This window comes from Caloenas nicobarica, chromosome 4 (genome assembly GCF_036013445.1).
Source record: "Caloenas nicobarica isolate bCalNic1 chromosome 4, bCalNic1.hap1, whole genome shotgun sequence".
NCBI lineage: Eukaryota > Metazoa > Chordata > Aves > Columbiformes > Columbidae > Caloenas > Caloenas nicobarica.
In genome coordinates, this window is record NC_088248.1 from 32,487,269 (window position 1) to 32,515,013 (window position 27,745).

Here is a 27,745-nt window from a genome sequence, read left to right on the forward strand (position 1 = left end):
TAAGCAATTTACTATGCTGTATTTACTGAAATTGCTCTGTTACGCCTGCAGTTTTTATGACGGCTCCTATTACATTTGTAACATTTAAACTGCATCTGCAGTTATGAGTAGAATACTGGGATTCTCCTCTTTCTTTTCTGTTAACTCACATATCTCTGGCACAGTAATGTTGCTGCTGTGTCCAGATCTGATTTAGATAATTACAGTATGTTCTTCTTTGCACCTTTTGAGCATTACCAGCAGAAACAGTGGGTACGTGACACTCGGGCTGCTTACGTTAATGAGCAAACCAAAGGTAAAACACTGCAGATTAGCAGGGAGCACTTGCCTCTGCGGAAACACAGTAAAAATTGACATTTGTGTTGCTCTGATTTACTGGGGACCAGAAAGAAAAAGCTTGTAGCAAACTTGAAAAATGAATGCGAGGGTGTCCAATGGTAACTGTCCAAGTGGGTGGAACTGCTGTGCGATGCTTTGGGCCAGAACTGCGTGAAGGAGGGTAAAAATTGCCCCTTGTTAAGGTGGTGTCAGGCTGGCATACATAGGTATTCAGATAACGTGACGGTGGTGGCAGCTGTCCGACCACAGGCAGCCGCAGAATGCAGGACTATTAAGTGACTTTGTTGCCGGTGACAGCCCAGCTCTGACTGAATGTACTTTATTTTTTAGGGGCCCCCAGCTTTTCTGAACACCTTGTGGCCCAGCGTCAATGTACTTCATTTGTTACATGCTCAGTTGGAAGCCTCTTATTTATGAATAGGAGCATTACTTGGATTCTCAAATATGTAGGTACTTAAAGTGGCGTTTTGTTGCTGACTGTGCAAATCTTCTTTTTGTTCATTGATTATAATGGTTCTTGTGTGGCAGCTGGATTAAATTAAGACTGAAGTCTCTGGGCTAAAAGCCCTGATGGAACTTTTGTGCAAAGGCTGCATTTCCCAACCAAGTAACTTTCTCTGGTGCTTCGGCAGACTGCCCGCATACAATTACGTACTGTGGACTAAATACCTGCAAACTTACATTTCTGACAAAGGTCAGCAGCTGTATTTTATTGCAGTCTACTTTAAAAATAACTGGCTCGGATTTAGACCAAAAAAACAACATGGATGAGTCAAATCCAAGGCAACTAAACTGTGTCCAGCTCAGTGCTGCTGTGTCATTTTGGCCAGAGCTCAGACTTGGTGCCCTCTCGTCCTCACAGGAGAGGGAGCAGCTCTGGGTCTTGGTATCCCTTGCCACAGCTTGAGCCAAGGACTTACGTCTCTTGAGGTGTCTCTCGGTGTCCAAGCACAGCTTGGGAGTTGGCAGCTCTCACCGGTGTCTCTTGTAAAACTCCAGAGTCATAATACCGGTTTTTGAGCTTCAGTGTGGAAAAACCTTGGGGCCTCTAGGATGAGTCTGAAAATGCGGCCTCTCAAGCTATAGAAATGAGAAGGTAAAGTAAAACTTACTGATGGTTATGCCTGCTCAGTGGGAGTAAATGCTTTAGATAATGAAAGCTGTGGCTGATGTGACCACGAGTCAGAGACCTTTAGCTTTGTGCTTACACAAAACGCCTGTGCGTGGCAGGAGAATTCCCTACATTGAACTCGTTGGCTTTCAAGTGCTCTTGTTAGGATTAGCTCATGGTAGGTAGTACAACCTGTGCAGCTCTAAGTACCAAACCCAGCTCTAGGCCTGTCTCCAAAGGCTGCAATGTCAGGGCAATGGATGTGGCATGAAATAATCGGCTGTCTGTGCATGTGCTGGGGTAACGTGGGGTCTGGCACAGCCATCACCAGTCTTTTTTGGGGGGAAAAGCCAGTAGGTGAATGGGGTCATTTGCAGGGTCCTGAGTTGGACTTCACACACAGATAAAGGGGAGGAACAACGAAGGTCATGGTCCCTCTCCATCTGTACATACAACTGGCCAGCAAATGCTGCAGACAATTGTGAAATGCCTGTATATCCTACAGGAGATGTGGAGGGTCTGGGACTAGGACAGTCCTGGGGCGAGGACTTGGTCCGTGCTCATTTGGACCATGCACAGCTGTGTTGCTCACTCAGCTCTACCTTCTTTTGCATCTTCGTTGCCTCCTGGCAGCACCTGAGCATTTGTCAGTTTGCTTCATTGCAGTCAAAACTGGGGCTGTGAAGCCTGATGGGCGTGTAGTGGAGCACTCAGGAGAGGAGCGTTCCTGGTGGTTTTGTTTCCGCTGCAGTCATCCCTAATTACTGACTGGGCTTGGCCCAGGGGCTTTTCTTGATGGAGTTTAAATTTGCCATCATAATGGGCAGGAAAAGGTGTAGCAAATTACAGGTCATGACAACACAGGATTTCATATTTGATTGCCTTCCTCACACTGTTTAGCAATAGAATTCTCTCTATATATTACCTGAAAGTTTGCAGCTTCTGAGGTGACGGATGACTTGCACTCAACAGCCAACCCATCGCAGGTAAGTTTCTAAGCATTTGGGTCAATAAAACTTGACCTCCTATCTGCTGTAACTTGGTTTTAATGGCCATCATGTGAAGCAGAATCCAATGAACTTCAGAGTATTTGTGAACAGCATTGCAAGGAAGATGCAGACAACAAGGCTGAAAAGACCAGCAGCAACCTATTCTGTCTTCTCCCTTGCACAGTTTAAGAGACTTGAGTGAAAACCCAATTTGTTTTCCTTTGCGTGAAAAAACCACACGCTCTACATGTTGAGCATACACACAAGGCCATAAATCCCTGCGAAGGTGCGGCAGAGGTCAGTGGTTGTGGAAGCGTGTAGGTAGGGGGGTGCTCGGAACAGAAATGAGAACATGACTGTACACTGACACCACGCCGCAAAAGTGGAGTGGAAAGGGGCGCCAGTGAAATCACAGCGTGAATACTCTAGCTGTAAATTTTTTAGCTAAGGTTCCTATCATATGCTTCTATTTTTAACACAGTTAAAATTAAACTCTGCAGCCAAGGCTGAGCGCTAGAAATTCTTTCTTCACTACTTCAGCATTGCCAGCATCTTTTTAGACGACTTTCTTCTCCTCTTCTGCAACCTCGGTTATGGGATACTCCAGCTATACAGGACAGTCGGTATCATCTCTCCACCCTCAGGAGTGACCTCCTAAAGGACTTCCAGCAACGAGCAGATGAGATTGTCATGACAGTGTCTGGTGTCAGGTTTTAATCTGTGAGCACTTTCCTTGGCCCTCTGTTTGTGGACAGTTACTGCTGAAAATCTGCACGAAACTGTCCTTAACTCACCCCGCCTAATGCTGCTGCACAGATGGCATCTGCCATCAGCAGATCAGGGAGCACTGCTGGAGCTAAATAAGACTTGCAAGTTGGGGTCAAAGCGTCAATCTTAATTCTGGAGATCTCAGCCTTGATACAACCACACTTAGAACAGTCTCCTGGTCTGAAAAATGTTCTGACATCCAACACTTCGTAGTCAGGCTCTGCCTTTTATCTTGTGGACTCGCGTTTTCTATGGGTTTTTAAAAATTTGTCTTTACAACAGCAGATATTAAATCCTTTGAGGCTGGTGCTTCTGTCTTTTAATGTGCTCTGTCGACTGCTGCAATGCAAATACAAACCAAAGCTGTTTTGTGCAGTACAGAGTTCACTTGCGCAGTATTTAGAATTTGCCTTTAGCTCCACTTAGGACCCAGAGGAAGGTGCTGGTTGAATTTAGGCTGCTGTATCAGGCCCTTGGCAGGCAGAAATCCAGCGTTTTGGTTGTATTGGTTCGATCAAAATGGAGCCAGGTGATAGAGGAGCCCCTTACCGCAGGCTGCCAGAGCGGGAGCAGCGCTGGCTGGCCCCGCTGAGCCTGCTCATTGTGAGCGCCCAGCGCTGCCAGCTACCACGGCTTTGAAGTTTGGTAGCTGCCATCTCCAGAAATGTTAAAAAGATTCATCATCTTGATCTCATTTGACTCAAGCCACTTTTTCCTATCAGAAAGAAATTTACATTTTGTGTGCATCTGCAAAAGATTTCTTCCAAAATTTCAGAAGTGACTGTTTCATAATATAGTGCAAGATTTATAGACTATAGCTGCTCTTTCCCTTCCCTGGAAGGGGAAGAATATTACAATTATCCCTTTTTAATCTTTCTCGTTATCCATTGTGTCTGGCAGGTGGAGGTGCAAATAGATTGAGATTTACAGTAAATCCATTTAAATTTTAACGCTGTGCTTGGCTCATGATTTTTAACAGATTTTTGTACCATATTAGGGAAGTAATTACATAGGAAAAGAGTGGCTAAGAAGTAGCCATTAAAAAGACATGTACCAGCAATAGCCATGCTACAGTGGTAGAGATCCTTCCTCCTTTTAAATACAGCTTAATTATTACTCTTCCAAATACATCGGTGTTTCGCTTTCTCGTTTTGAAGAGGCACCCACTACAGCAGAGGGGAAACAGCACAGCAGCATCAAGCTGTGCAACAAAAAGCACTAGCCTTGGAGGACCACTGCTGGGAAACAATTGAGTTCTTCTGAACTGAGGGACTATAAATTCAGATTCAAGATTTCATGCAGAAGCCCTTGTGCCTTTTTGATTCTTGCTGCCATGACAAGAGTTGAACAGAATTCCAAAATGTAAAGTTTGCTGTATAATCTAAACCTTTATTGACTGGACACATACCTGAAAGCTCACACCACTGTAAGTAAAAATTGTACTTTTTGCTCATGATGTGAAAAGTCATAGTAAAAGCCTTTGTGTGAAGGTCAGGTTACATGAAAATCCTGCAGGTTTGGTTTGGGGTTTTAGGGGGGAGGTGGTTGTGTTTTCTTTTTTTTTTTGGAAGGGTCACAGTTTATGATTGCAACCATGTTACTGCTTTTTGTCAGCCGTATGACTTTTGAATTGTAAAGTTATTTTCATGTAAATAATGGGTATACATTTTATTCATTAAATGTATTTAAAAACCACTGGGTTTTTTTTGCTTGTAACTAAGAGTTCACACTTGACCCGTGAGCCAGTTTGTACAGAGATGTCCTCCTCCGGACAGACACTGGTGCTACTACTCACGAGAATGAACTGCCAGCCACCGAGTTTGAACTCGTGGTGCAAGCACTGCATTTGCAAAAGCTGACTAAGTGCCAGGGACACACCTGCTGCACTCCAGTGACAGCGCCTGCCCTGCAGGCCAGTCCTAAAGAACAAGTATGAAGAAATATCTCTGAGGTCTGAGATAAAAGTAATCTTCAAAATGTACAGCTTAGCAGCATCCCCGAGGGATTTAAGAGCTTCAAGCCCCTGGTACTAAATGGGATTTCTTTCCCTAATAAGTGTAAATTCAATAGGCTGCCTCTATTTGCATTCCCTGTTAATGGTTTGAACAGCTAAAGTTGGTTGGGACTGGGAAGTAACTCGAGGACCCTGGATTTCAGTGCATACTTAAAGCTGGGAGCTGAAAAATGGAAGGTATAAAAACCACCTTAGGATTAACTGTTGGAGCACACCCTGGAACGCAGCCGAATCCCGCTCAGTTTTGGAACCTCCACAGTGGTGTGGCTCCGGGTGACGGCAGAGGGACACGTGCCAAAGCAGCACGCAGCTCTGGCCTTGCAGCATCTCTAACAGTGGCTCAAGTGCTTGGCCATGGAGGAGAAAGCCAAACTGGAGCGAATGGTCTGCTCTGTGGAACCTCGGAGGCCAAAATGGGCAGTGACCCCTGGAAAGGCTCAGGTGTCCATCCGCTAGGCTCTCCTCTGAGCTGAAAGAGCTGCGAGGAGGAAAAGCAGATGTTTGGGTACATGACAAGGAGCGGGTGAGCAAACCATTTGACACTAATTCTTAAGATGCAGGTACTTATATCTGTTTGTGGCACTAGCCTCAGGCACTTATTTAAGCAGCTAGCAACTTCGTCTTTTTCCCATCCCTCAGAAACGAGGAAGAGTGAGAGCAGTGGACATTTCCCTGCTGCCAGGCATGGAAGCACACGTGGTCATCTTAATTACTGTGACGCGTTTTAATCATCATTACCAGTGAGTTCACACTAATTTACAGTGAGTTATTAGTATGCACCACCAGATTTTGCATTCAACATCTGTGAATTTCCCTTCTTGCAAAAAGCCAAGTAGAAAAGCTGAGTCTCCTCTTGCTTTATTACAAAACTAACCAACACAGCTTCAGCTCTCTGCATACTCACTGGCACCTCTGGGAACTTGTTTCCCATGGCTGGATGGAAATCACGTTTCCAGATGCCACAGCGAAGTCAGGGAGATGCAAATGACTGTTCCAGCTCCTGCTGTGCCTTTGCTCATCTGCCTTGGGCTGATGCATCTGGGGAAAGCTGGGATGGGGCACCGCTGGAAGGAGAACCAACAGTCCTGAGGATGCACGAGGAGCCACCAAAGTCCACTTGCAGTGAACGCGACAGAACGAAACACATGTTTTCTGTAGACACTTGAGCGGTTTTCTTTCGTGGCTACTCCAACAGCTTCTTTTCTAGTATTTGCCTCACCAGGACAGCATTGGATCGTCCTAGTGTTTCTTTTTGCACGAGGCCAATTAACTTATTTAGAACTTTTTGATTTCCTGCTTTTATTGCCATAACCTTTAAAGAAAAAAAAAAAAACAGACACCGTTGTTACCGTAAACTTGGAACATTTTCACTCATTCACTGCTAAGTTATGAATATTTTTGTCCTTTGGACCATTGTGGTAGAACACTGTATTTTGGGTAAGATGTTATTTATAAAAACTGCCTTCAGCTTTCCAATAAGCTCCTGCTCTGCTCCTGTGAGAACAGGAAGTCCCTACAGCAGCAGGGCCTTACAACTAATACAAAGATCTCTTATTGAAAAAGTCAGAAAACACTTTTGGATCGTAACAGTGTCTGCAACTCAAACAGCAACTTCCTGGAAAAGAGCCAGAAAAACGAGACTGACTTCTTTTTCCTAATACGCTCTACCTTTTTACTCAATATACTGTTCAGTTGTAACAAGTAATTTGGATTGAATCACAATCTATTTGATAATATTTGTGAGGTCCTTCAACCACAGATGTAGATGTTTCTGTAACAGCATATTATTTTCTTTAAAAAAGGAACCCTTGGCAATATAACAATTAATTAGCTGATCAGAAATACAACCTCCTATCAGACAGCTAATGTTTGATGCACAATCACCTGCAAAATAGCAAGGGCCATATTTAAAACTAAGATACTGAAAAAAACCATTGGAAATTTCAGTTGCAGGCATTTCTAACAGGGATGCTCCTGCTGATAGACAAGCTTCTGGCCTTCATGTTGTGCATGTGGCAGGGAAGACGTTCTCTACATTGTCAGAGTTCTTGGGCAAAACATGATTGCTTCAATTAAACAGGATGTCATATTTACAGATATTAAGGGAAGGATTGTGAACATATGAACAACCCACTGTGCCAGTACCGAGCACAAATGCAAATATTTCTACTCATTACAGTATCCAAATTATTGGCAGTCTAAAATCTTCTCTGTAATGTCACAATATGGAAAGGACTCATTAGTCCTGATCTGCCAGAAATTACCTATATGGAGCAGAACACAGTACAATCCAGATACTGCATTTTAATAAAGTGCTAGGTGTTGGCTTGAGCAACTGTTTGTACGTTAGTACATTTTAAAGAAAGTTACTATCAAAAAGCAAGGTGTACTTCTTTCCCTGTCAAGTACTCGGCTAACTATTTTGTAAGGTAAGCTCTCGCCCCAATTTAAAGCAATGAATTACAGGCCATTGAGGCAGCTTTTGCTTTGGCAAAGGATCACCTGGAAAAAGTAGGGAAGTGAGACCATTCTACTGCATTTGGCTTGACTAAAACAGTGGAAACCAGAGAGGAATTACATTCTCGGAGAAAGCATTATTACTGAAATGGGAGTGTAGTTACGGACCTTTGGCTTCTGCACTTCCCAATCAGTTCTAATGTTCTTTCTATCCACACTTGTGCTTCCGTACCAGTCTGAAAACGCAGCCACACTTTTATCAGGCTCTGCAAATGAGTCAGGCTGATGGAGGTCACGCCGACCTACTGCAAGCTCATTTTCTTTACCAAAAGCTCTTGCAGAGCTGTTAGCATCCCCCGATGAGATCTGAGGTGGGTGGCATTGTTCTCCAAAGATGTTAATATTTTTTCCAAATGGCAAATGTATCTAGACAATGTTTCTATTAGAAGTAAGCTATTCACTTCTGCTTTTGCATTTTCACTCCAGAGAACATATAAGCACTTGTTTTCATTTTGCTTTTTATAAAGAACATTTTAGACTCTGTCAAGCTCCCTTCCCACTCTTCCCCTTCATGATCAACACAGGTTTTTTTCCCCTTTTCCCAGCTCAGACCTTGTCAGAGTGATGAGCCACACGGGCTGCTGCGTGTCCTTCCAAGGAGATGGGGAAGAGCCAAACCCCGAGCTCTCCTCCTGCAGTATTTGTGCTGCTGCCACGGCCCAGCAGCAGAGCCGCAGAGCAGACGGCAGCTCGGGAGCCACTGACGCCACTGCCATGGGGGTCCAGCTGCTCCCCACCCCACAGGCATCGCTGGGCCGGAGAGCCAGCTAGACTCCTCTCCTTGGCAGTGGAGGGAGACAAGGACAAGGAGACACAGGCACAGAAAATTTTTGCCTTGCCAGCCTCTGACAGAGTCTCTAATTCCATAACTACTGTATGTCTCACTGGAGGTAACTTCCATCTCCAGTTTCAGAACGGGTTAATGGTGTTGCCCTAATCTCACAGCAGATGACATAAAAATCAGAGTTATGTGGCCAGGTTGCCAGGTCAGGTTAATGGCAGTATAGCTGAGGAGGGAAAGAGCCCCACAGTCTTGCTTGCCTGCATTTAATTTTTATGGTCTCTCAGAATGACTTAGCGCATTAGCCAGACTGGTAATTTCTTCTGCTGATCATTTTGCATATGCCTGAACTCCCAAAAAAACAACAAAAAACCACCACTTAGTAAAATAAGAAAGAAGAAGAAAAGGCTGATAATATCTGAGCAGCAGCTTTAATGCTCCTGTGCTGGCTCTAGAGCTCAAATGCTAATCAAAAGGAGAAAAAAAAAAAGGCCATTTTAACCCCCTTCTTAGTGCCACAGACTGCCATAGCGCACAAGTTTCCCAGCACCATCATAATCACCTCATTTTCTTGTCTATCAATCACCGCCTGGCAGATCTGTTCAAGCTCTTTTTCATCCTGTATCAGTCCAAGTTTCTTTTCTTTAACAATTTCAAGAGGAGTCTTCCCTTCTCCCTTCCACAATTCTGCAAGCACCTGAAAATCACGAGTAGCAAAGGTCAGTGTCTTGACGTATCAACATTGTTTACATGCAGCACTTCAGTTCCTGATCCAAGAAGCCGGATTCTAGTTAAAGCGAGAGCAGTTTGCCTAAATGTGAACAAACCCAAGATTTAATCTTGTGCCTCGCCGAAAGAGCTATTGTACCCTTCCTCCCTTTCTGCATCCTGAAATAAGGCAAAGCATTTTCACTCAACGCACGACTGCAGGTTAATGGTTCACAACCAGTGCTCTGCAGCCTGCCACAGGAACGGGAGCTGCCGCTACCCCCAGCGATGGTGCCTCTTCCAAGAAGTTTGCCGAGCGCAGCCCCCAGCTGCCTCACTGCACTGAGCCGCTGCTCCCTCACGGGGAGAGGGGGCACCACGGCAGAGACTGCCGCTGACCGCAAGGCTGCTCCGCAGGCAGCACTCGCGCTCATCTGGCATTATTCACGAAACTGCCTGAGAGCAGCAAAGAAAATGTGTTTCCATGAGAAATGGCTCTGCCCAGGAACTGACCATTAGCTGACTATTGTACCAAGTCCAATCCCAGGTAACTCATCCCATTACCAGTCCGCATCAGCAAGCTGTAATGAGGATATGTATGACAAAGCAGAAGAAAAATAGTGCCAGGCAGAATGAACACAGCAGCTCCAGCCCAGCTATGCATCACCTCCAGGGACTGGAACGCTGGGCGAACCCAGGCCTCCGGAATAATCACTTGTTAATGCCAGTGTGTTTTCCTATGCTGCAGCAGGGCTATCGCCCTGGAATAAACTTAAGGGGAGAGAACATTTATAAAAAACCAATTTCCTTGGACAGTCATTTTGTGTATTCCCTTTGCTCTTATTTCAGAGCTGTGGGAGGAGAGAAAGAGAATCCTTATTAAAACAGCTGCTGGTGCTCCATCCTGAGCCCAAGATGTAATTGTATGTTTGGGCCATTGCTGTGTACCAATATGGAAATGGATGTCATGTCAAAAGTTCGGCATTAAATACTCGCTGTAGGATTCAGAGGCTGGGATGTGGAGATGAGAAGGGGCATTCAAACTGCACGTTCAGTAACAGCAGGGCAGAAGACAACTTAGGAAAAATGAGGTATGTCGGATGGTATCTTAACTACCCCAGCAATTTTCTTCACCATGAAGAATATTCTGGTACAAAAGACCTTCAGCTAAACAATTTTGTAGCCGCAACAGGTATTTAAGAACCATGCATTGACACAATTCCTGCAAGAGGAGATTCATTTGCCAGTGGCATCCCAAAGCTTTTTATGGAATTTTATCACTCTGCTGGAGACCTTTAGAGATGGTAATGACATGCAGCTGTATTGTGGCAGATATATCTTGTTTTTTTCCCCCTAAGAGGGTTAAAGGCAGATCGCACTATTAAAGATACTGATAAGTAGCCTGAGCTACAAGTGCTGTAAGTGAAGCTTTCAGATGTTTACATCTAAATAAATCAGTACAGTATATGATTGTCTTCTACATGATCTTCCTTCTAGCACAGTACTTAAAATTATCATCATGCCAGTGCTACCTGGAAGACCCCTAGGGAGAAATACATCCAACAGAGATTCAACCTACCCACAGCCGCTTGCCTTTTATTTGTTGCACTCCATTGCTACTCCCAGGCAGTCCCCTCCTGCTCCTTCCCTGAGGGACCAGGCATGAAGCTTTCTGTCCTCCAGGCCTCCGGAGGCAGCAGGACAGTCCATCACCCCTCAGAAGGAGCTCTGTCCTCTTCACACAGCACAGCCCCCAGCACAACACCCCGGAGAGTCCGAAGCGCTGCACAAATCAGGGGCTGGATAATGAATAAGCAATATCGCTCTCCCGAAAAAAAGGCAGATGTGATTTTTAGGACTGGTATGTATTCAAGCAGGATGCCAGGGGCTGCAGGAGGGGAAAATCTGCAGCGAACAAAATCTACGCAGCCGACCATGGCAGCGTTACCCAGGAGTGACCCATACATCAGGCTGACTTAGATCAGGGGCAGGACAGCTTGACAGTCAGAGATCCAGCTCCGATTTCCTGCTATTCCTGTGCCAAACATCTCCTGGCACTGAGAAAAGCCTGCCCATTGGAAACCTTGAAGGCACCAGATTTTCTCCGTGACATCTGCACCATGTGTACTTTTCAACTTGGTAACAAGCATCTCCGCTTAGCTAGTAAAGCGACAATGTTATCAAGGCTCTTGCTTGTTTACAGGTATGTAGGAAAGCAGAAAGAGATGTGGCCAAGACCTGTCAAAGATGCACTTTTAAAAACGTGTTTCTCCACTTGGCAAGGAGTACGAATCTAAAGAAAGCAGTTTAAAAAATGATTTCAACTCATTTACACAAACTGCCTGCACCAGAACAGGAGGATCAAATGATGAAGTCTCCAGAGCCAAAAAGAGAATCACAGGCCTCGTTTCCATTACTGAAATCTCAGTAGTTTCTACTATTGATTCCTGCTTGAGCGTGATTAGATTTTAATGATGTTCTGCAGTCTCTACCTACACAGGCATAGCAGCAAACCATTGGTCAAGATGAATTAATCAGGACTTGCATGTCTGGATGCTACGGGCATCATATCAAACATTTTGCAACTGCTGAATGTGCCAGCTGACTGCTGTGCCTGAGAATGCTCCAACTGGAAACCAGATCTGCAGTGATTTGCTGCCAAGGGTGGGAGGGAAGCAGCAGGCAGTACCACCCCAGTCAGTCCTGTGGGCATCTCTCCTTTCCAGTGATGGAAGCCTTGATGTCTGGCAGTTGTCCCTCAGCCTCTGACAAAAGTGAGGGGCAGGCTGGGTCCAGCCCACCAGATGGTATAGCCGTAATTGTCAAAGCAGATGGTTCTGTTTAGGTTTGTGTACCATACTCATTTCCCCGCTGTCTACTTGAAAATAGGGGTGCCAAGTGGGTCTATTGGAAATTATTCTGATGTGGGTGACCTATGCAACCGCAGAAGCAAACAAGACCTGGGGTCTGCTGTGCTCCAGATCCTCAATGAACGCGTGACAAGGGTGTCCACACAGAGCTGCTCCAGCATGGCTCTCAGCAGCAGGGGCAAGTTTCTGCTTCCCAGGCCCAGGAACTAGTCTCCCCCCACAACGCCGTAACTCAAGGGCAGGCCCCTTATCCCAGGGGTGTCCTGACTGCCAGCCCTGCAGGCCAGGCGCCAGGCCCCACCTCGGGCTCCCTCTCCAGCAGAGCGGTGTGAGCCCTGGGTGAGCAGCACCCGCACCTCCCATCGTGGGCTTCAAATCAGTGCCTCTGGGGTGGGTCGCAGCACGTGCCTGTGCAGGTCCCCTGATCCAGGACATGCTCACCCCATGGCCGTGCACGCTGGCTGCTCCCCTTTGCACAGGCACACCAGCCTGAAACTGCCTCAGAGACCTCTGGAGTAGGATGCTGTATTTGATGGCAAGTTGGGCGTGAGCTCTGTAATTACCTAAGTGGTAATTATGTGAGCACACAGTGCCCTTTCCTTGGCATATGCATCCTACCATACAATGTTCTGTGTCTATAATCAGAGCTCACAGCTTTCATCTGCCTGTGTTTTAGTGCCTTATACAGCAGAGACTGAACACAAAACCTCTTAAAAAATTTAAACTGCTAACAGCTTCCTGCAGCGAGCACGTATGTGTGTGCATGTCTGCGTGCTCACCCTGTCGAACCCTTCCATCCTTTCTCGTTGGATCTGTCTCTACCACTGCAGTTCACTCTAGCCCACCCCAAGCACTGCAATTCATCTGCTGGTGTGTGTATATATAGCCCTTTCTGCCCTCGGGCCATCCAGTATCTCTGCCTACTGCTGAGAATTGTTATAAACATTTGCTATTTTTCTGACATCCAGGCAACCAAAATACTTTTCTAAATGTGGTGAGGTTTCTGCAGTTTGATAGCATCACTCAGTGATGGCAAACAGTACTGTTATTTCTCTGTGTCAAATTTCAGAACACTGAGGACAACAGGCACATTACAAGGAGCTGGTAATTAAACAAAAGCATCTCTGAAATTCTTGACATTTCATAACCTGTCAGAAGTGCTGGCGCACAAATATATCACAATGCAAGAAACTCCAGTAGAAGAGCATTAGTACCCTATCTCTACCTCCACAAGGAAGCTGAGAGCTCAGACCAGACGGGAGATCTGAAGCTTCCCTTTCAAACGCAGACACCAAACTGATGGGTGTGCCACAACCCCACAGGCACAGAACCACTCTGCATTCCAGTGCTTTTCCTACTAATACTTTATCTCCTTTTTGAAGCTTTTACTTTCCCAGTCCAAAACGACCAAATGCACATGCCTGAAGTCAGGCACTTAAATCCTTATTTATGATGCCTGTCATATGCAGCTGGCTATTCACAGAAGCAAACCAACAAGACCAACTTAATTAAGAACCACAAGCATCTCCAAAAAAGAAAACAAACCAAGAAGCGCAAGTGTCTCCAAGTAGGGTAAAGAGCCACATTTGCAACAGCTACGCTTGGTCTATAATCATGAAAAAAAGCCTGAACTGACTTCGGTACTATTCCAAAGTTGTACTTGGTTTAAATCAATATGTGCTAGAAAGATGGAAACCCACCCTGTGTATTTCAGAGTGTTAAAAGCTTGAAAGCAGACAAGGCAAGTTAAATATCTTCACTGCAAGTTAAATGTCTTCATTAACAGTTTCATTTATGAACACCTGAGAAGAAGCAGTCATCTAATGTACTTATCTAGAGGATGATAATTAATCTGAAAAGACAATGCATTCCACATAAAAGAGCCAGCAGCACTGTAAGGTGAATGACAGACTATTCCCTATCACAAAAAACCTCAAAATTTTGTCTATAGACACAGCAGTCACTGTATTCACCATAAGCAGTTCACAGTTTTAGATACAAGTCATCAAGAGCTGATTTTTCAGACCGCCCTAAACACGATGATATTTAAGAAGAGGGAGAAATTTGCCACCAGTACTTGAGAGGTCCATGATAACACTTGCTCAAAGCAGCAAGGATGAAAGAAAGGCCAGACCCCTCCACTTTTGACTCGGGTACACCAAAGTAGAACTCTTTTTGTGGTTACACTCAGGTGAATTATATCCTTTTCCACGTGCTAATACTTGGGAATGGACACCTTACTGTCCCTTAGGACCTAGTAACTGATACTCTCAGCTTAACTGCAAGTCATGGATTAGCTCCCACTGACCTTTCACTCAGGTCTGACCCAAACTGTGAAACCGAGATCTAGTGTCCAGTCTGTTCAGAAGCAAGATTTATTTAACTGACTTCAGTTCACATTGCTTAACTCTTACGATTTGCCTTGCGCCCCCTTCTAACACTGAACATGCAGATCTATTTGCAAGATTATATGTACACAAGGCATTTTCATCTGTTATATGTTTATAATAGATACAAAATTTATCCTTCATCAACACTCTAAATAATTTCCTTTTAAAGCAACCAACATACGGGTACACACCAATTATAAAATTGCTACACAAATGCAGTAAGCAGCCACAGATCCAAAGCACAGTAAAAACAAAAAAGTACTTACCTGTTTTGCTGCTGTAGAAGAAATGTCTTTTTTTACTAGAAGGTTCAGAAGGTCAGCCAGGAGCAAAGAACTGACAGGGCTAGGGAAAAATGAGGCAGAAGTTACCTCAGAGGATAAGGTGCAGTAGTATATCCAAGCTACTGTTGCTTGCCTGAAGATCACACAGTGTAGCATGACAAGCTAGTATTTATCCTCATGATACACTATATTCAACTTCAGTATTGATAGCCTGAGTATGGCTTACCGTTGCCATATTCCAAAGAAGTAAGACTCTGATTACTGCTCTTAAATACATGGTCCTCTTCTCTGCAAGGTGTTTGATTAACTTCATTCAGCATGACAGCACCAAGGCCTACGTGGTACTGCCTGGCGTAACCAACTGCACAGATAATAACTAAAGCAGAAGCGAGCAAGGGAGTGACATGATACTATTCATGGTATACGAGAAATGGATCACTTTTTGTTTCGCCACTGTAGCAATCAAGAAGCCTGACCTTTCCTTTACTGTAACGGAATGTTGTCTCAAGTGACTGAGCAGGTCATTTATAATCCAGCCGATCACCTTCTTTGGCTTCATTTGGGTCTGGTTTACCACATTTTCAAAGAATTCTGCTAATCCGTCTTCATTCTGTTTAAGAAAACTTAAATGCATCAAAAAGATACCAGAGTGCAAACTTGATTAATTATACAATTACATTTGGAGTGTAAATACTCTAAATCTTAAGGGAAACCTGGTTTTGTGAATTCATTGCGAAGTCACACAACTTTGGAGTAATTTTATTAACATAACAGCAAACAAACTATGTTATGTCTAGAATAGGTACACACAGCTTACCTGCCAGCCTGTCTGTTTCAATGGACCTTCCAATAAAGGAGCCATCTTTTTTCTCTTAACTCCTCCCTAAAATTAGCATTTGGGGAGAAGCTTTCTCATCTTCTCATGGGTTTTAAGTCCATATAATGCTAGAAAATATAATGCTGCCATCTAACAGGCTGCCACACTACCTTTTTTTTACCAAGGAGAGATTTTTCCTGAAACTGTCCACAGATGTTTCACTCTTGATCTTGCAATCACTTCTATTTATTTTGGATTGAAGGAATAAGTTTAGCTTGCATTTGCCCTTCAATGATATGGAAAGGTCATACTGTAAGAAGCAAGGTTTTATTTTTCTAGTTTTTCAGAGAAGCTATGTAAGCTTTGCCACAGCACCCTAAATGCTCAGAAGGTATGACAGTAGGGAATTCAATTTATAGCCTAAGTGAAATCCGAGATTGTTTTCAGAAGAACAGATACTGCACAGTCTGTTGAATGCTGTGCTGTTTGTCATCAAGGCATTGATGGATCTTTAACTGTAGCATGGAACTCATCAGGTCTACTGAAGGCTGAAGAGATATTAGGTGGCAGCTCCTACCTCTTCAAGGAGGAATCCAATTCCAGCATGCACTGGACTTGTGCAGTGTGTGGCATAATCACACAGGAGGACAAGCCAGCTCTCAGAAGTTGAGAGGTAACAGTTTAGAGACAGCCAAGGAACTATTCTAAGCATACTGTCATCACAGCAAAAACATTTCCCAAGCACATTGTGACTGCATCTGATCTCTGAACAGTTCTGAGCAAAAAGAGTACAGGTACACACTAAACCAAAGCCTGACTTTTCCACTCAAACACATCCCATCAGAGCAGTCCCATTTGCACTATTTTTAAAGGCAATTTATCACTATAGTGATACAAAATTTTAGACTTTCCTCCTCAAAACTTTCACAACACAAACTTCCACCAGCTCTAGATACCACATTTTTCATTGGTAATGATGTATGGCTTTTGAGAAGACTACAGACTACTGCTCTCTGTTCTGTGAAACAGAACAAAATGTACTTGGATTAATGGCTGATGTGCTGTAAAACTGGTGTGAAAAAAAAAATCAGACCCATCCCCTCTATCTCAAGAGTGTGAGCAAAGAAACCAATTTCTCAATCTAGGACAGCCACTGAGGTCTTTTGTGCACCAAGGCAAACCTTTCAACTCTCCCTAGTTATCTGTCTACACACAGACACAATTCCCTTCTTCCTCTGTGTTCTTACAAGCTCAACTAGCACTTACTTCGTAATCAAATTGTGTAAAATCTGAGGCTAAAAAGACTAGAGGAACAAATTTGGTTTAAAAAAAAAACCAGTAAAGCAATGACGTGATTATCGAAGTACAATAAACTTGATTAAAAACTGTGTGTAAGTGGAATTACTAAAATGATGCATTACTAAATACTGTACTCTTTCTAATTCACCTCAGGATTCAATAGAACAAACAAACAGTAATTATTTAAACAGCGGGTTCTCTTCCACACAAACACCTGTCCAATTTAGGCAGGAAGAAGTGAGCATGTAAAAATGCTGGTTTCTTTGCGCGTGCTGCAGGTTTTACAAACACCGCAGGCAGAGCAGGTCTAGCTACAACATGACACACAGGAAAACAATGTCTGCAGATGGCACATGTCCGAACGCAGGTGACACAGCTCAGAGGCAGCACGTCCAACGCCTTCGTCACGGGTAGGCTGGAGAGTGTGTCTCTAGCAGTGGGCACGTTCACATTTCTGGATATCAACAGACTGGCTGGAGCTACAGCTCTGACCCTCCTGCCAGACCTTTGAAAAACCAAGGACAAATGTACGCGGCCTCCACATTTTAATCAGGTGATTTCCAGGCAGCAAGAGGAGAAAAGCACAGGAGTACTCAGAGACAGACTTACACATATCCTACCAGGTACCAAAGCCCATATTCACTACTTGTGCACATAAAAATAGACATATTCCCCCAAATTCCTTTGCATTTAGTTTTAGTGACTGTCATTTTCTGTAGCCAAAGAGTAGGCAAACCCAGCAATGCTAGACTGAAATGAAAAAGGCAGAATGTCAAAACATCACAATGACTGCCAGAAATGAAACATTTTCCTTATTTTCTTGCCATATTACAAAAACGCAGGCATAATTTGACTGGCTTCAATTTCTAGATACTGTACTACTTGAACTTTAATTTGCTTTGCATTTTGGTCAACTTTCTTTGTGCCAAATTCACTCCAACTACCAACACACGCACACACTCCTCTCCCTTGAGATAGGTCTGAGCTGAAAACCACTGCACGCTCTAACGTAAAACAATACATTATTTTACAAAATACCACAGGTACAATCTTTAGGGACATTGGGTCTGTAATGCAAACTTACGCTTTTGAAGACCAATAATGTTTCCCAAAGAACTGAAGAATAAAACTAAATCAATGTCAACAAATAAAAGTAATTTTCTGCTTTCTTATTCTCATTTTCACCATCACAGTTCCCACAATAACCAACTGTGAGGTAACAACTGCTGCAAAAATGTGCAAGATTGTCAGGCAAAAACCCCAGAAAATCTAGCCTATTAAAGCAGACAACAGAGCAGTCAAAAAAGGTTCAAACTTTTTCCTACAGCTTCTTATAAAATGATTGAAGTTCTAAAAATAAGCGTAAAGTCACCTGCACATCAACGTGTATGAGGATGGCATGTCATAAACAGAATGGTCAAAAGCAACTTCTACAGCATCCCATCCAAGGATTCACCAATGTAATTGTTCCACCAAAGAAATAAGCCCAAGTCCAAGTGGAACTGCTACTTTTATCTGAGTAAACAGAAGAACAGTAAATGTACAGGAAGACTTGGAATTCAGATGAGAAAGGAAGTGATCAGACTGCTTTTTTCTAATGCTGTACTGTGATAACTGATCTATTTTTTGGTTGGACCTTCCTGGACTTCAGCATGCTTTTTGAAAACAAAATGTCACATTCATGTCTATGCCAATACATCTTGGTCTTTTGACTCAAAAGGAAGTAAAATAAAAATATTATAATAGCGTAACTGACAAAGTTGTCAGAAATCCTTTTTGACTGAAGTATTTGCCAGCCCACCAGTTTGCACAGCAAAGTAGAAACTGCATGCAGAAATTGAGCACCCAAGTACCATGGAGTCTACATGGCTCAAAGAACTGTCTCTTTACAAATAAGAAGGGCTCTTCATGAAGAAAATCAGAAACTTCATTTATTTTTGCAATTTATAGAAAACTGTCAAAATTGTAGCACTTTACACTTAAGACATTTCAGATAAAGATATTAAGGGGTACTGCTCTGCTTTCATTCTACATATCTTGTAATTAGGCAAAGCAGGACTCTCAGATTCTCAACTCTGAAGGATGTACAGGTAGCTATTGCATATGAGAATAAAGCTCATGAAGTGAGCTCAGAAACTGACTTGCACACTGAAGTATGGGATTGTTTTATTATAACTTTGGCGCGTAACGTCCTCTCTAACAAGCTGGCGCAGAACAGAGATTTTGCATTTAGAGTCATCCCTCTACCAATGCCATTTATTTAATGAGCACTCCTGGGCGCTCTAACCTGAAAGAATGCTCATTAGATTTGTGCATCTGGCCCTATCAGCAATCTTCTGCAACTTCTGATGTAAGCTTAACACAGCAACGGACGTACCATTTTCAGATGAATTAAGGTTAACTAGTCTCCCAGTGAACAAGCAAGCAACTTTTATGGAGAGTATACATGCTGACATTCTAATGCACAATAAAAGAAGACCTGCCATGAAGAACATGTTCACTTCATGCATTCAAATGGATGCATTATCTTATTACAAGCTGAATCCCAAATTTCAGCTTGGAGCTCATTAATTATCTTATACCTTGCAAAAAGAAAGAGAAGTTAAAAGGAAAAAAGCAAAAGCAAAAGCAATAGTGGATTTCCGAGAACAGGTGCAAAGAAAGGGCAGCTGATGAGGCAGAAATATAGGGCTAGCTGATAGAGACGACAGAAAGCGCACAGCTGAAGTCACCAATACCAGCAAAATTGAAACACACAAGAAGTGGGTTGATGCCAAGTGAAAAGTGTGGTTGCGCTGGGTCTGGCTGGGATGGAGTCTGTTTCCTTAAGAGCAGCCCACGAGGTGCTGTGTTTTGGATGTGTGACTAAAGTGGTGCTGAGAACAGCCCAGTGGGTTGGCTGTTGCTGAGCAGTACTTTCTCATTTTCCCAGTCTGCCCCCCACCGTGAGTAGGCTGAGGATGGGCACGAAGCTGGGCAGGGACACAACCTGGACAGTCAACCCAAATTGACCAAGGGTATATTCCATGCCATATAATGCCCTGGAAAACTGAAGGAAAGGGATTTTGGGAGAGGTAGTCATTGCCATTGGTCAGAGACTGGCTGTGCATCGGTCTACTTGTGGGAGGTGGTGAGTGATTGCATTCATATCACCTTGGAGTTTTTTTCCTTTCTCTTTACGTTACTTATTTAAGTGTCTGTATCTCAAACCAGGAGTCTTCCTGCTTTTGCTTTTCCTGGTCTCTTTCCTGTGCCACTGGCAGGGGAAATGAGCAAGCAGCTGTGGTGCTTAGCAGCTGGCTGGGGTCAATCCACCACAGAGCGGGGAAAGAAAAAAAAAAAAGTCAGAAAAAAGGGTTTGGGACCTGCCTACCCATCTGAGGTCTGTTTATTTTAGTACATAAGAAATACGTTGATGTGCAGAAAGGCAGGCACGGACAGGAATACTGGCTGCGATATCACATTTTGCAGCTTATACAATGAAATAGAAACGTAACAACTACTGACACCTCTCAACGCTATCACTGCAGCCTCATGACTTTTATGACACTTATGACTCACCTGCTCACCAAACAGTAACTGCAACTCACTAAACTGGCACACCACCACAAAAGCAGTTTTCCTAACAGCTTTCTTCAGAAGGAAGAACCTTTTTTTTTTCCTGTAGAATCAGCTTCTGTACAAGTGTAATAAATTACAGGCACACAAAGGAGGGATATTAAGTAGTCAAGTTATGTGCACTGCTATCCCTCCATTTATACTCAAAGGAAAAGAACTCCTCCAGAGGACAATTTAAAGTACTTACAGTTCTGCTCTGAATCTTACTCTAAAGAAGTCCTTTTCCTTCTGTCTCCACTAATCACAGAGGGAACCAAAGCAGGACACCGTCCTAGCTTAGCTGGCTATGGGAAATGTCTAATCTTGGGTGGGTATGCTAACCCCCACGCAGAGTTATCATTAGCAAACAGAGATGACGAGTTGTATTTAAGAAGCTCAAAGTCCTTTAGAATAAATTTGGAAGTTATGAGATTTTGCTGTCACTTCCTTATTTGTATCCATATTTACCACATCTTTTTCTTTTTCATGCCCCCTTCTGAACCCATCCCTGGTAAACTGCATTGTGAGGTCAAAGTTGATGTTGTACAGCCATTCAGTGTATTGACCTAAGAATGTCTGGATTTTTTTCAAAATAACGTGGAAGCTAGGTCAACGAGCACATGAAGCTGAAAGATTTAAACTTTGCGTTTTGCTTCTGTAGTCAGGAAAATGCATCTATTAATTTGTTAAATACTGACAATGTGCCCAGCCTTGCACCAGACCCAAAGACAAGACAAGCAGGCACTTACAGACAAGGGCTTGTCAGCAAGAAGTGGTATATTTGTTGCAGTCAGTCACGGGTGCATCCATGTGTAGGCAGACAAGATCAATATTAAATAATAGTTATTTGACTGCACCTTGCATGAGAAACACTTCTAGGTGCACTGTGTGTGGTTTCTTTTCCCCACCATTCTATGTATATGGTTCCAAAGTACGAAGTGTGCATTGGAAATATTTCCAAATAAAAACCACCTATGTGAGCTGACAGCTGGTTAATATGACATTTGTAAATCTCTTCAAAAACTGTGCAACTTTGAAGTTTCTACGCTTATTTTAGCACTTGATCAATAGACCTACCAATAAGGTAAAGCTGTGTTCAGGAAGAATCCCATACTGTTCAACAAGCTTTGCTCTCTTCACACTGGGGAGGTCAGGAAGCCTCTCATGAATCCAATCAATATTTACCACTTGCTGATGGTTCATATTAGCTGGCAACGATTTCGCATCGTACAGAATCAATGGAGGAAGGTTTGGCTCTGGCATGAACCTAGTAAAGATGAAGAAAAACTCTTATAATTATATTCAATCAAAAGCTAAACAACAAGGAATAAAAATCATATCACAAGTTTATACTTACCTGGAAGTCGTATTACTATTTCAACGAAACAAAACACTAAAATTCATGACCTGGTATATCACTGTTAAGTAGTAAGAGAGCAGCCCCTGAACTGCTGCAAAGCCTCAAATTTTCTTCCTTTGAGTATTTGCCACTGATTGTTCAAGAGTTGATGACAGAAAAGGAGCAATTAAAACATGTCTACACCCAAAATAATAAAAATAATAACAACAACGACAATAATAATAATAAACAATAAGAACGGATATGGAAACAACTCACTCCTTTTGGCATCAAGCATGAATTGTGGATCTGGACAAAAATGGGAGCGGACTGGCAGGGCCCAGATTGACAGCCAACTGCCAGGAGTGATCTGGGCAGGTTGTAACCTTTTCCAGACTAACTTTGAAAATCTTGATGAAATATCATGCTGTGCTAAAAGCAAAGTTACTGTGCTCAGCAGGGTGCCATCACAGAACAAAAGGCTCCCTTAAAGAGAAGTCCAATTCAAACCACTCAAACAACTACGATTGAAGCAGAAACCTCACTCTTACATGATCAAATGAGGGGTTCAAAAATGTCAGAATAAAGGACATTGGGCACCCTCTACATTTACTATAATAAGTTCTATTTCAAATCTGCCTAAACATAGATTTTAAGTTTAATGCATAATGCGCAGCAGTAAGTTACAAAAAATTTGAAAACCAGTTTAATACTGATAATAATTTTAGTACTAGTAATAATCTTTCTGGTCTTTATTTGAAATATCTTAGACTCCAGGTTTGCCTAGGTTTTAATGAATTTTCTTTTGCACTTGTTTGAATTAGTCTTGTTAAAGAAGCCCCATGCCAGCCCCTACCATAATCATTCATAAAATAACCATTCATAAAACGATCACTGCCTTTTCTCCTGCATTTCTACAAACAATAATTGTAAACCACAGATTTAAATTTAAAGTTTGTGGGTTGTTTTCAAAATCCTTTCGCTGCTCTAGTAAGATCAGTAGTAGAACATATGTAGATTTAACAGGAACACAGATATGGCAAAGCTAATAGGCCCTGAAAGTTCTCCTGCAGAACAATAATTCTGCAGCTGGGAAGCGAACTCTGGTAGTAACAGGGGGACTGTCTCTGGGATGCTAAGCTGGGGAGGATCAGTGCTAAGATGGCCCTAAGCAGGGGAGGAAGCAGGCATGCACACAGCAGGAGGTAGGGTGCCCAGAGCAATCAGCAGTCACTGAGCTGCATCACTCTTCTCCATCCCATCTAGACATCGCTGCGACTGTCTCCTGTGCTGCGGCACTAAGCAGATGTGCTGCTGCTTTGCAGCGTTGCCCCAGCACTCATTCCCAGCAGGATTGCTTCCCAATGGGACTCATGCTTTGTCTCCTCGTCCTCTGACTAAATCCTTCTTGGGTGGTTGTTTATGGTTTGATGGCTGTCATCTCACATTGGTGGAAGGCAAGAAGTACTTGGAAAGGTAACATCTTCATTGGGTCTACAAAGGGCAAGGTAACATCTTCACTGGGTCTACAAAGACCTTAGGGTAGAAGCCTGCCTACAAATGCTGACACCTTTCAACAGTAGTTAGGATTTTCAAAGAGTGGTTGTGATCTATGATCACAGAATTTAAGCACGGAGAGGCAGGGCCTGCTATCTGAAAACATTTCCCTCAGTATTTACTTAAAGTAGGAGCAATGCTTAATTCAGAATATTTTTACGTTTTATATCAGGCATTCTTAAGAATACACTTGTACTGGCCACAAAGTAAATCTTCAATTCACCCACTTTGAGCTAAGGTACTCCCACTTAGTTTTTGGGAAAGGTCTGTGGGTTTTAGCAGAGATCTGAACTGCTCAAACTGGCACTGATTTCGATAGGTCTTTTCCCCTTCCAGTGGAAGGTAAATGTCTAATGCATACTCACTACATTGACTAACTTCACAGGATCATTACACTGACTACACTGAAGAAATGAAATAAAATACCAGTTCTTGAAATGTTAACTTCATTAAAAAAAAATACCGATAATCTTGTTTTCCTTCTTTGTCTCTCATTGGTACAGTGCACCTAAAAAACAAAACAAGTAAGATGTGGTAAGAGGTACACCACAGAATTAGTTTTATGGCAAAAAGACAAAACAAAAACTTTGCCTCATGAAGATCAGGAGAGCTTCTTAAAGCCAACTTCAATGCATGTGTGTTTGTAAGAGGGCAGTCATTTTCACACAGACACTGTTTGATGTAGCACACAATCTGTTGTGAAAAAGCCTCAACTTTAAGAATAAGTTTATACCTGTGAGGAGACTATGCTTGTGAACATCAGCTTTAGAAGAACAGAAGTTGAGCAATACTATGTTACTTCTCCTGATCATGTTATTAGGTATCCATGACATCCAAGCTGCTATTCCTGATGTTCCTTCAAAGTCAAAACTCACCCAAGTTTGGAATCAAAGGCTCTTGTCTCATTCAGAATTGTTCCTCCATTTTCAAGTTCTTCAATTTGCCTCTGTATTTCATAGTCTGACAGAAACAAAAGAAAGAAGAATAAGCTTGTTAAACTGTACTATTAGCTTTTGTAGACTCCACTATTTCATTTTTCACTGCTATGCAATAATGGAATAGTGTGTTGTTTTAACCTTAATAAAATCAACAGCAGTTGTTACAGGCAGAATTATCAGTCACTGTCTCACTCTCCAGCATTGTTTCTTTCTTTGCATGTTTTCCTCACCTTCTTCCATTCCCTTTAAATAGAAAACATTTTCTCCCAGGCACTGCAGCCAAGCCATACATTCCTAGTGACCTTCCAATCACCCAGTTGAGTTTTCTTTTGGAGATGTAATCATCATCCTTTCTTGCTCATACCCAAGCTGCATCTGAACTTCACACACACTACTTAACCGTACTCAGTGGAAAACAGTAATTTACATTGGAGGACACAAAGCCGCTGCTAACATATTTCAGTACTAAACATGCTAGGCATTTAATCTGCTTTATTCTTCTTGCAGGCAGAGGGCTACCTCTGCAAGAAAACCACAGACTAACGTGGCTGCTAACCCCAGAGTACCCCATACTAAGATTTATTCTGTCAGGGAGCAGCAGGAGTGGGGCTGCTCCACAAGGAGGGATAAGTCAGGAACCAAGGGTGACCAGAGTACAGGCAGTGCCCTCACTGGTGCAGTCCCACTAGTCTGAGCAGCATGGGCAGAGCCACGTGTGACTAACAGGGTGCACTGACAGTCTCAGTCAAGTGAGGGGATGAGCTGGGTCCAGGGTCCATCCAGTGGGAACAAGACTACAGAACAGCTCCAAGGTCCATAAGGAGACAGGACTGAAAACTGGGACACCTGTGATGTAGCTCAGGCAAAGTCCGAAGGCCCCAGACTGCGTTTAAATGTGACTCCTGGAACCCACGGGCAAGGTGCACGGAAGGGACACCCAGGTGAAGCTAGTCAGGGCATTTAAGGCCAATTACTGCACTAGGGAACCTGGTATATTTCATGTCAGGCCACATAAAATATCTGCAATGCTCTTATAATGAAGCAACCATCATTTACCTACTGCTTTTGCCAGGAATCGTATGCTGTTGATATTCTTCACTTCAGTCCTCACTCCATATGGCTCTCCAGGGTGATGCACAGAAACATTGGCATCCACTCTCAGCTGACCCTCTGTAAAAGGAAATTTTATCACGAGAGTAGTCTGCCCTGTAAACTAGAGTAAAAACCTTGGCATGCATTAATAAACTGCATGTTATGTGCAGAGCGTTAATAGCAGACTTCTGTATGTCCAGAAAGGAGTAAAAAACCACCTCATTGTAGCGTTGTGTTTGTGATTCCATCTCAAGCCACTGCCTTGGATCATTCAAAATTTTCTGAGAATACTACTCTTTTTAAAAAAATTATTGCTCATAATTCCTCTCAGAGAAAGCCGCATGGTGCAGTGCAGCACAGATCCTCTAAGCCATGTAGTGAAAAAAGCTTCTGATTCACAGCTCTTAAAGGGCAGAATTAGACAAACAAAGTGGTGGATTGTGAGCTTTCATTCCTCTAAAAAGAGCATAAAAATACCTTTTTGAATTACAATTTGATGGATATATACTACCCTACCATGGAACACAAGAACTTATAGTTATGTTGAACAGATTTACTAAGGTGTTCTTGGAAATTTACAGCTCAAGGACAAAATGTGAGGGGTAGTCAATTTTTTTGTAATTTTCTTCCTCTCCTTCAGGAAACTGCAATCTTCCTCCCCCACAGCCAGACCCTGCCAATTTCCCTGCCTGCTAAAAAATGAAACAGAATATAAAGTTATATATAAAAACATCCTGCACTTTTAGTCCAAAATGAACTAATGTGCTTGGAGATCTTTAATGACTCAACCACAAGTAACTCGTAATTGCATTTTCTAAGTTTTGTCCCTCTAAAGGCATCCCTTCTGAGAAGAAAAGCCTTGCCGCAGTTGATCAACTGGTGGGAATAAACAAACAGGAGAGGCTGTATTAAAAAGAAACATCATTCTTCCCATATTGCACAGAGAACATCTGCAGCCTTCCTCTTAGCGGCTTTGTTGTTTTCTTTTTTTTTTTTTTTAAATTTCAAACGCATATAAAAAGAAAAACACTCTTTAGATACAGTCGCATTATTAAAGAGAGCAAAAGATAGCTCAGGTTTAAACTGTGACGATGGCTACAGCTTCAGAATCCATTCCCATCAATAGATGTAAATTGCCTAGAGAGGCCTTGGTACACTTTGTAAAAGTAGGCTGGATGAGAGCACACTCATTTCCTGTCTTCAGTGAGTCCTGCCAGACATGCAAATGAAGGACAAAGGTGCTGGAATGACCCAACATCACTTCCAAGAGAAGTGTTTTGCATGTGCTCCCTCTGGGGTGAAATGAGTACTTGTTCCAAGAGAGGTATAGTCTCATCCTGCCCTTGCTTCATTTTGAGACATGACCTGCTTCTACTTGGATGTAGGTGTCAATGTGACAAGACAATGAAGTTAATCAGGCATAAGTGAAAACAGTGCCAGGCCCCGAATGTTCTTAAAAAAAACCTTCCTTTAAGCCCAGCTTCTTTTCCTTTCACTTTGCAAAGAAATAATCTCTTCATCTGTTTTTTGCTAATGAAATAACACCTGATAAAAACTAGGCACTTGTCTTCACTGAACACACAAGTAGAATGAAGATAAAATACGAGACGTAAAGCCTTGATTTGAAAGACAGTAATTATGAGGAGTGAAAACCACAACAGAAAGACTCCAAAACTACCACCTTGAAAAAAAAAATCCAAATACTTTTAAAGTCAACTACACTGGAGGAAAAGCATTCCCAATACTGGAATTCTCTAGAGTCAAAAATCTCACTGAGATAAAAGAGATCATAGTGCAATTCCAGTGGCAATCTTAGTGCCAAATTCAGTAATGATAAGCGATGGTATATATGTATGTCCACGAAGGCCTTTGAAGCAGCATGCAAACTGGCTGCTTAATATTAACAACTGTGCCCCATTTGACATGTAACACTAATGTGAGAAAAGATTCAAAGACATACTTAATGTCTAGCAATTATTATTTCCCCATGCATTAAATTAGATTTGCATCACTAGCCAGCATTCATTGGATCCCATATAATGGGTGATACATGGACCACTCTGACTCAGTCCTCTAGGAGATGCATCCACTCAGTATATATACACTATGGATTGAATTTCTTGCCAGAACAGTGAGGTCAACCGTCACAGGCAAAAATATAGCTTACATTATGAACACTCATAGGCAGCTGATAATTGGGTGGATGTGTAGAGGGGATGAATGCCTGAAACTATACTTTTAAACTCCCAAGCAGAAGCCTGCTATTTGATAGCTGTAACCATGGGCTGGTTGTAAATTTTGATAACATTAGGAGTGAGCAAAAATAGCATGACCT

At 42.7% G+C, this 27,745-nt stretch overlaps 1 protein-coding gene across 1 annotated transcript in view; it reads right to left on the bottom strand.

The window, feature by feature from the left end:
- Positions 1–5,926: 5,926 nt before the first annotated feature.
- Positions 5,927–27,745, bottom strand: part of GATB (glutamyl-tRNA amidotransferase subunit B) — a 43,581-nt gene continuing 21,762 nt past the window's right edge. The window contains exons 6-13 of the mRNA XM_065634592.1: positions 25,375–25,488; positions 24,256–24,340; positions 23,844–23,888; positions 21,562–21,751; positions 15,248–15,381; positions 14,754–14,832; positions 9,082–9,216; positions 5,927–6,533 (exon numbers count right to left, since the gene is read on the bottom strand). Of these exons, the coding sequence (XP_065490664.1) occupies positions 6,405–6,533; positions 9,082–9,216; positions 14,754–14,832; positions 15,248–15,381; positions 21,562–21,751; positions 23,844–23,888; positions 24,256–24,340; positions 25,375–25,488 (911 nt within the window). The 3' untranslated portion in view covers positions 5,927–6,404. The remainder of the gene's footprint in view (positions 6,534–9,081; positions 9,217–14,753; positions 14,833–15,247; positions 15,382–21,561; positions 21,752–23,843; positions 23,889–24,255; positions 24,341–25,374; positions 25,489–27,745) is intronic.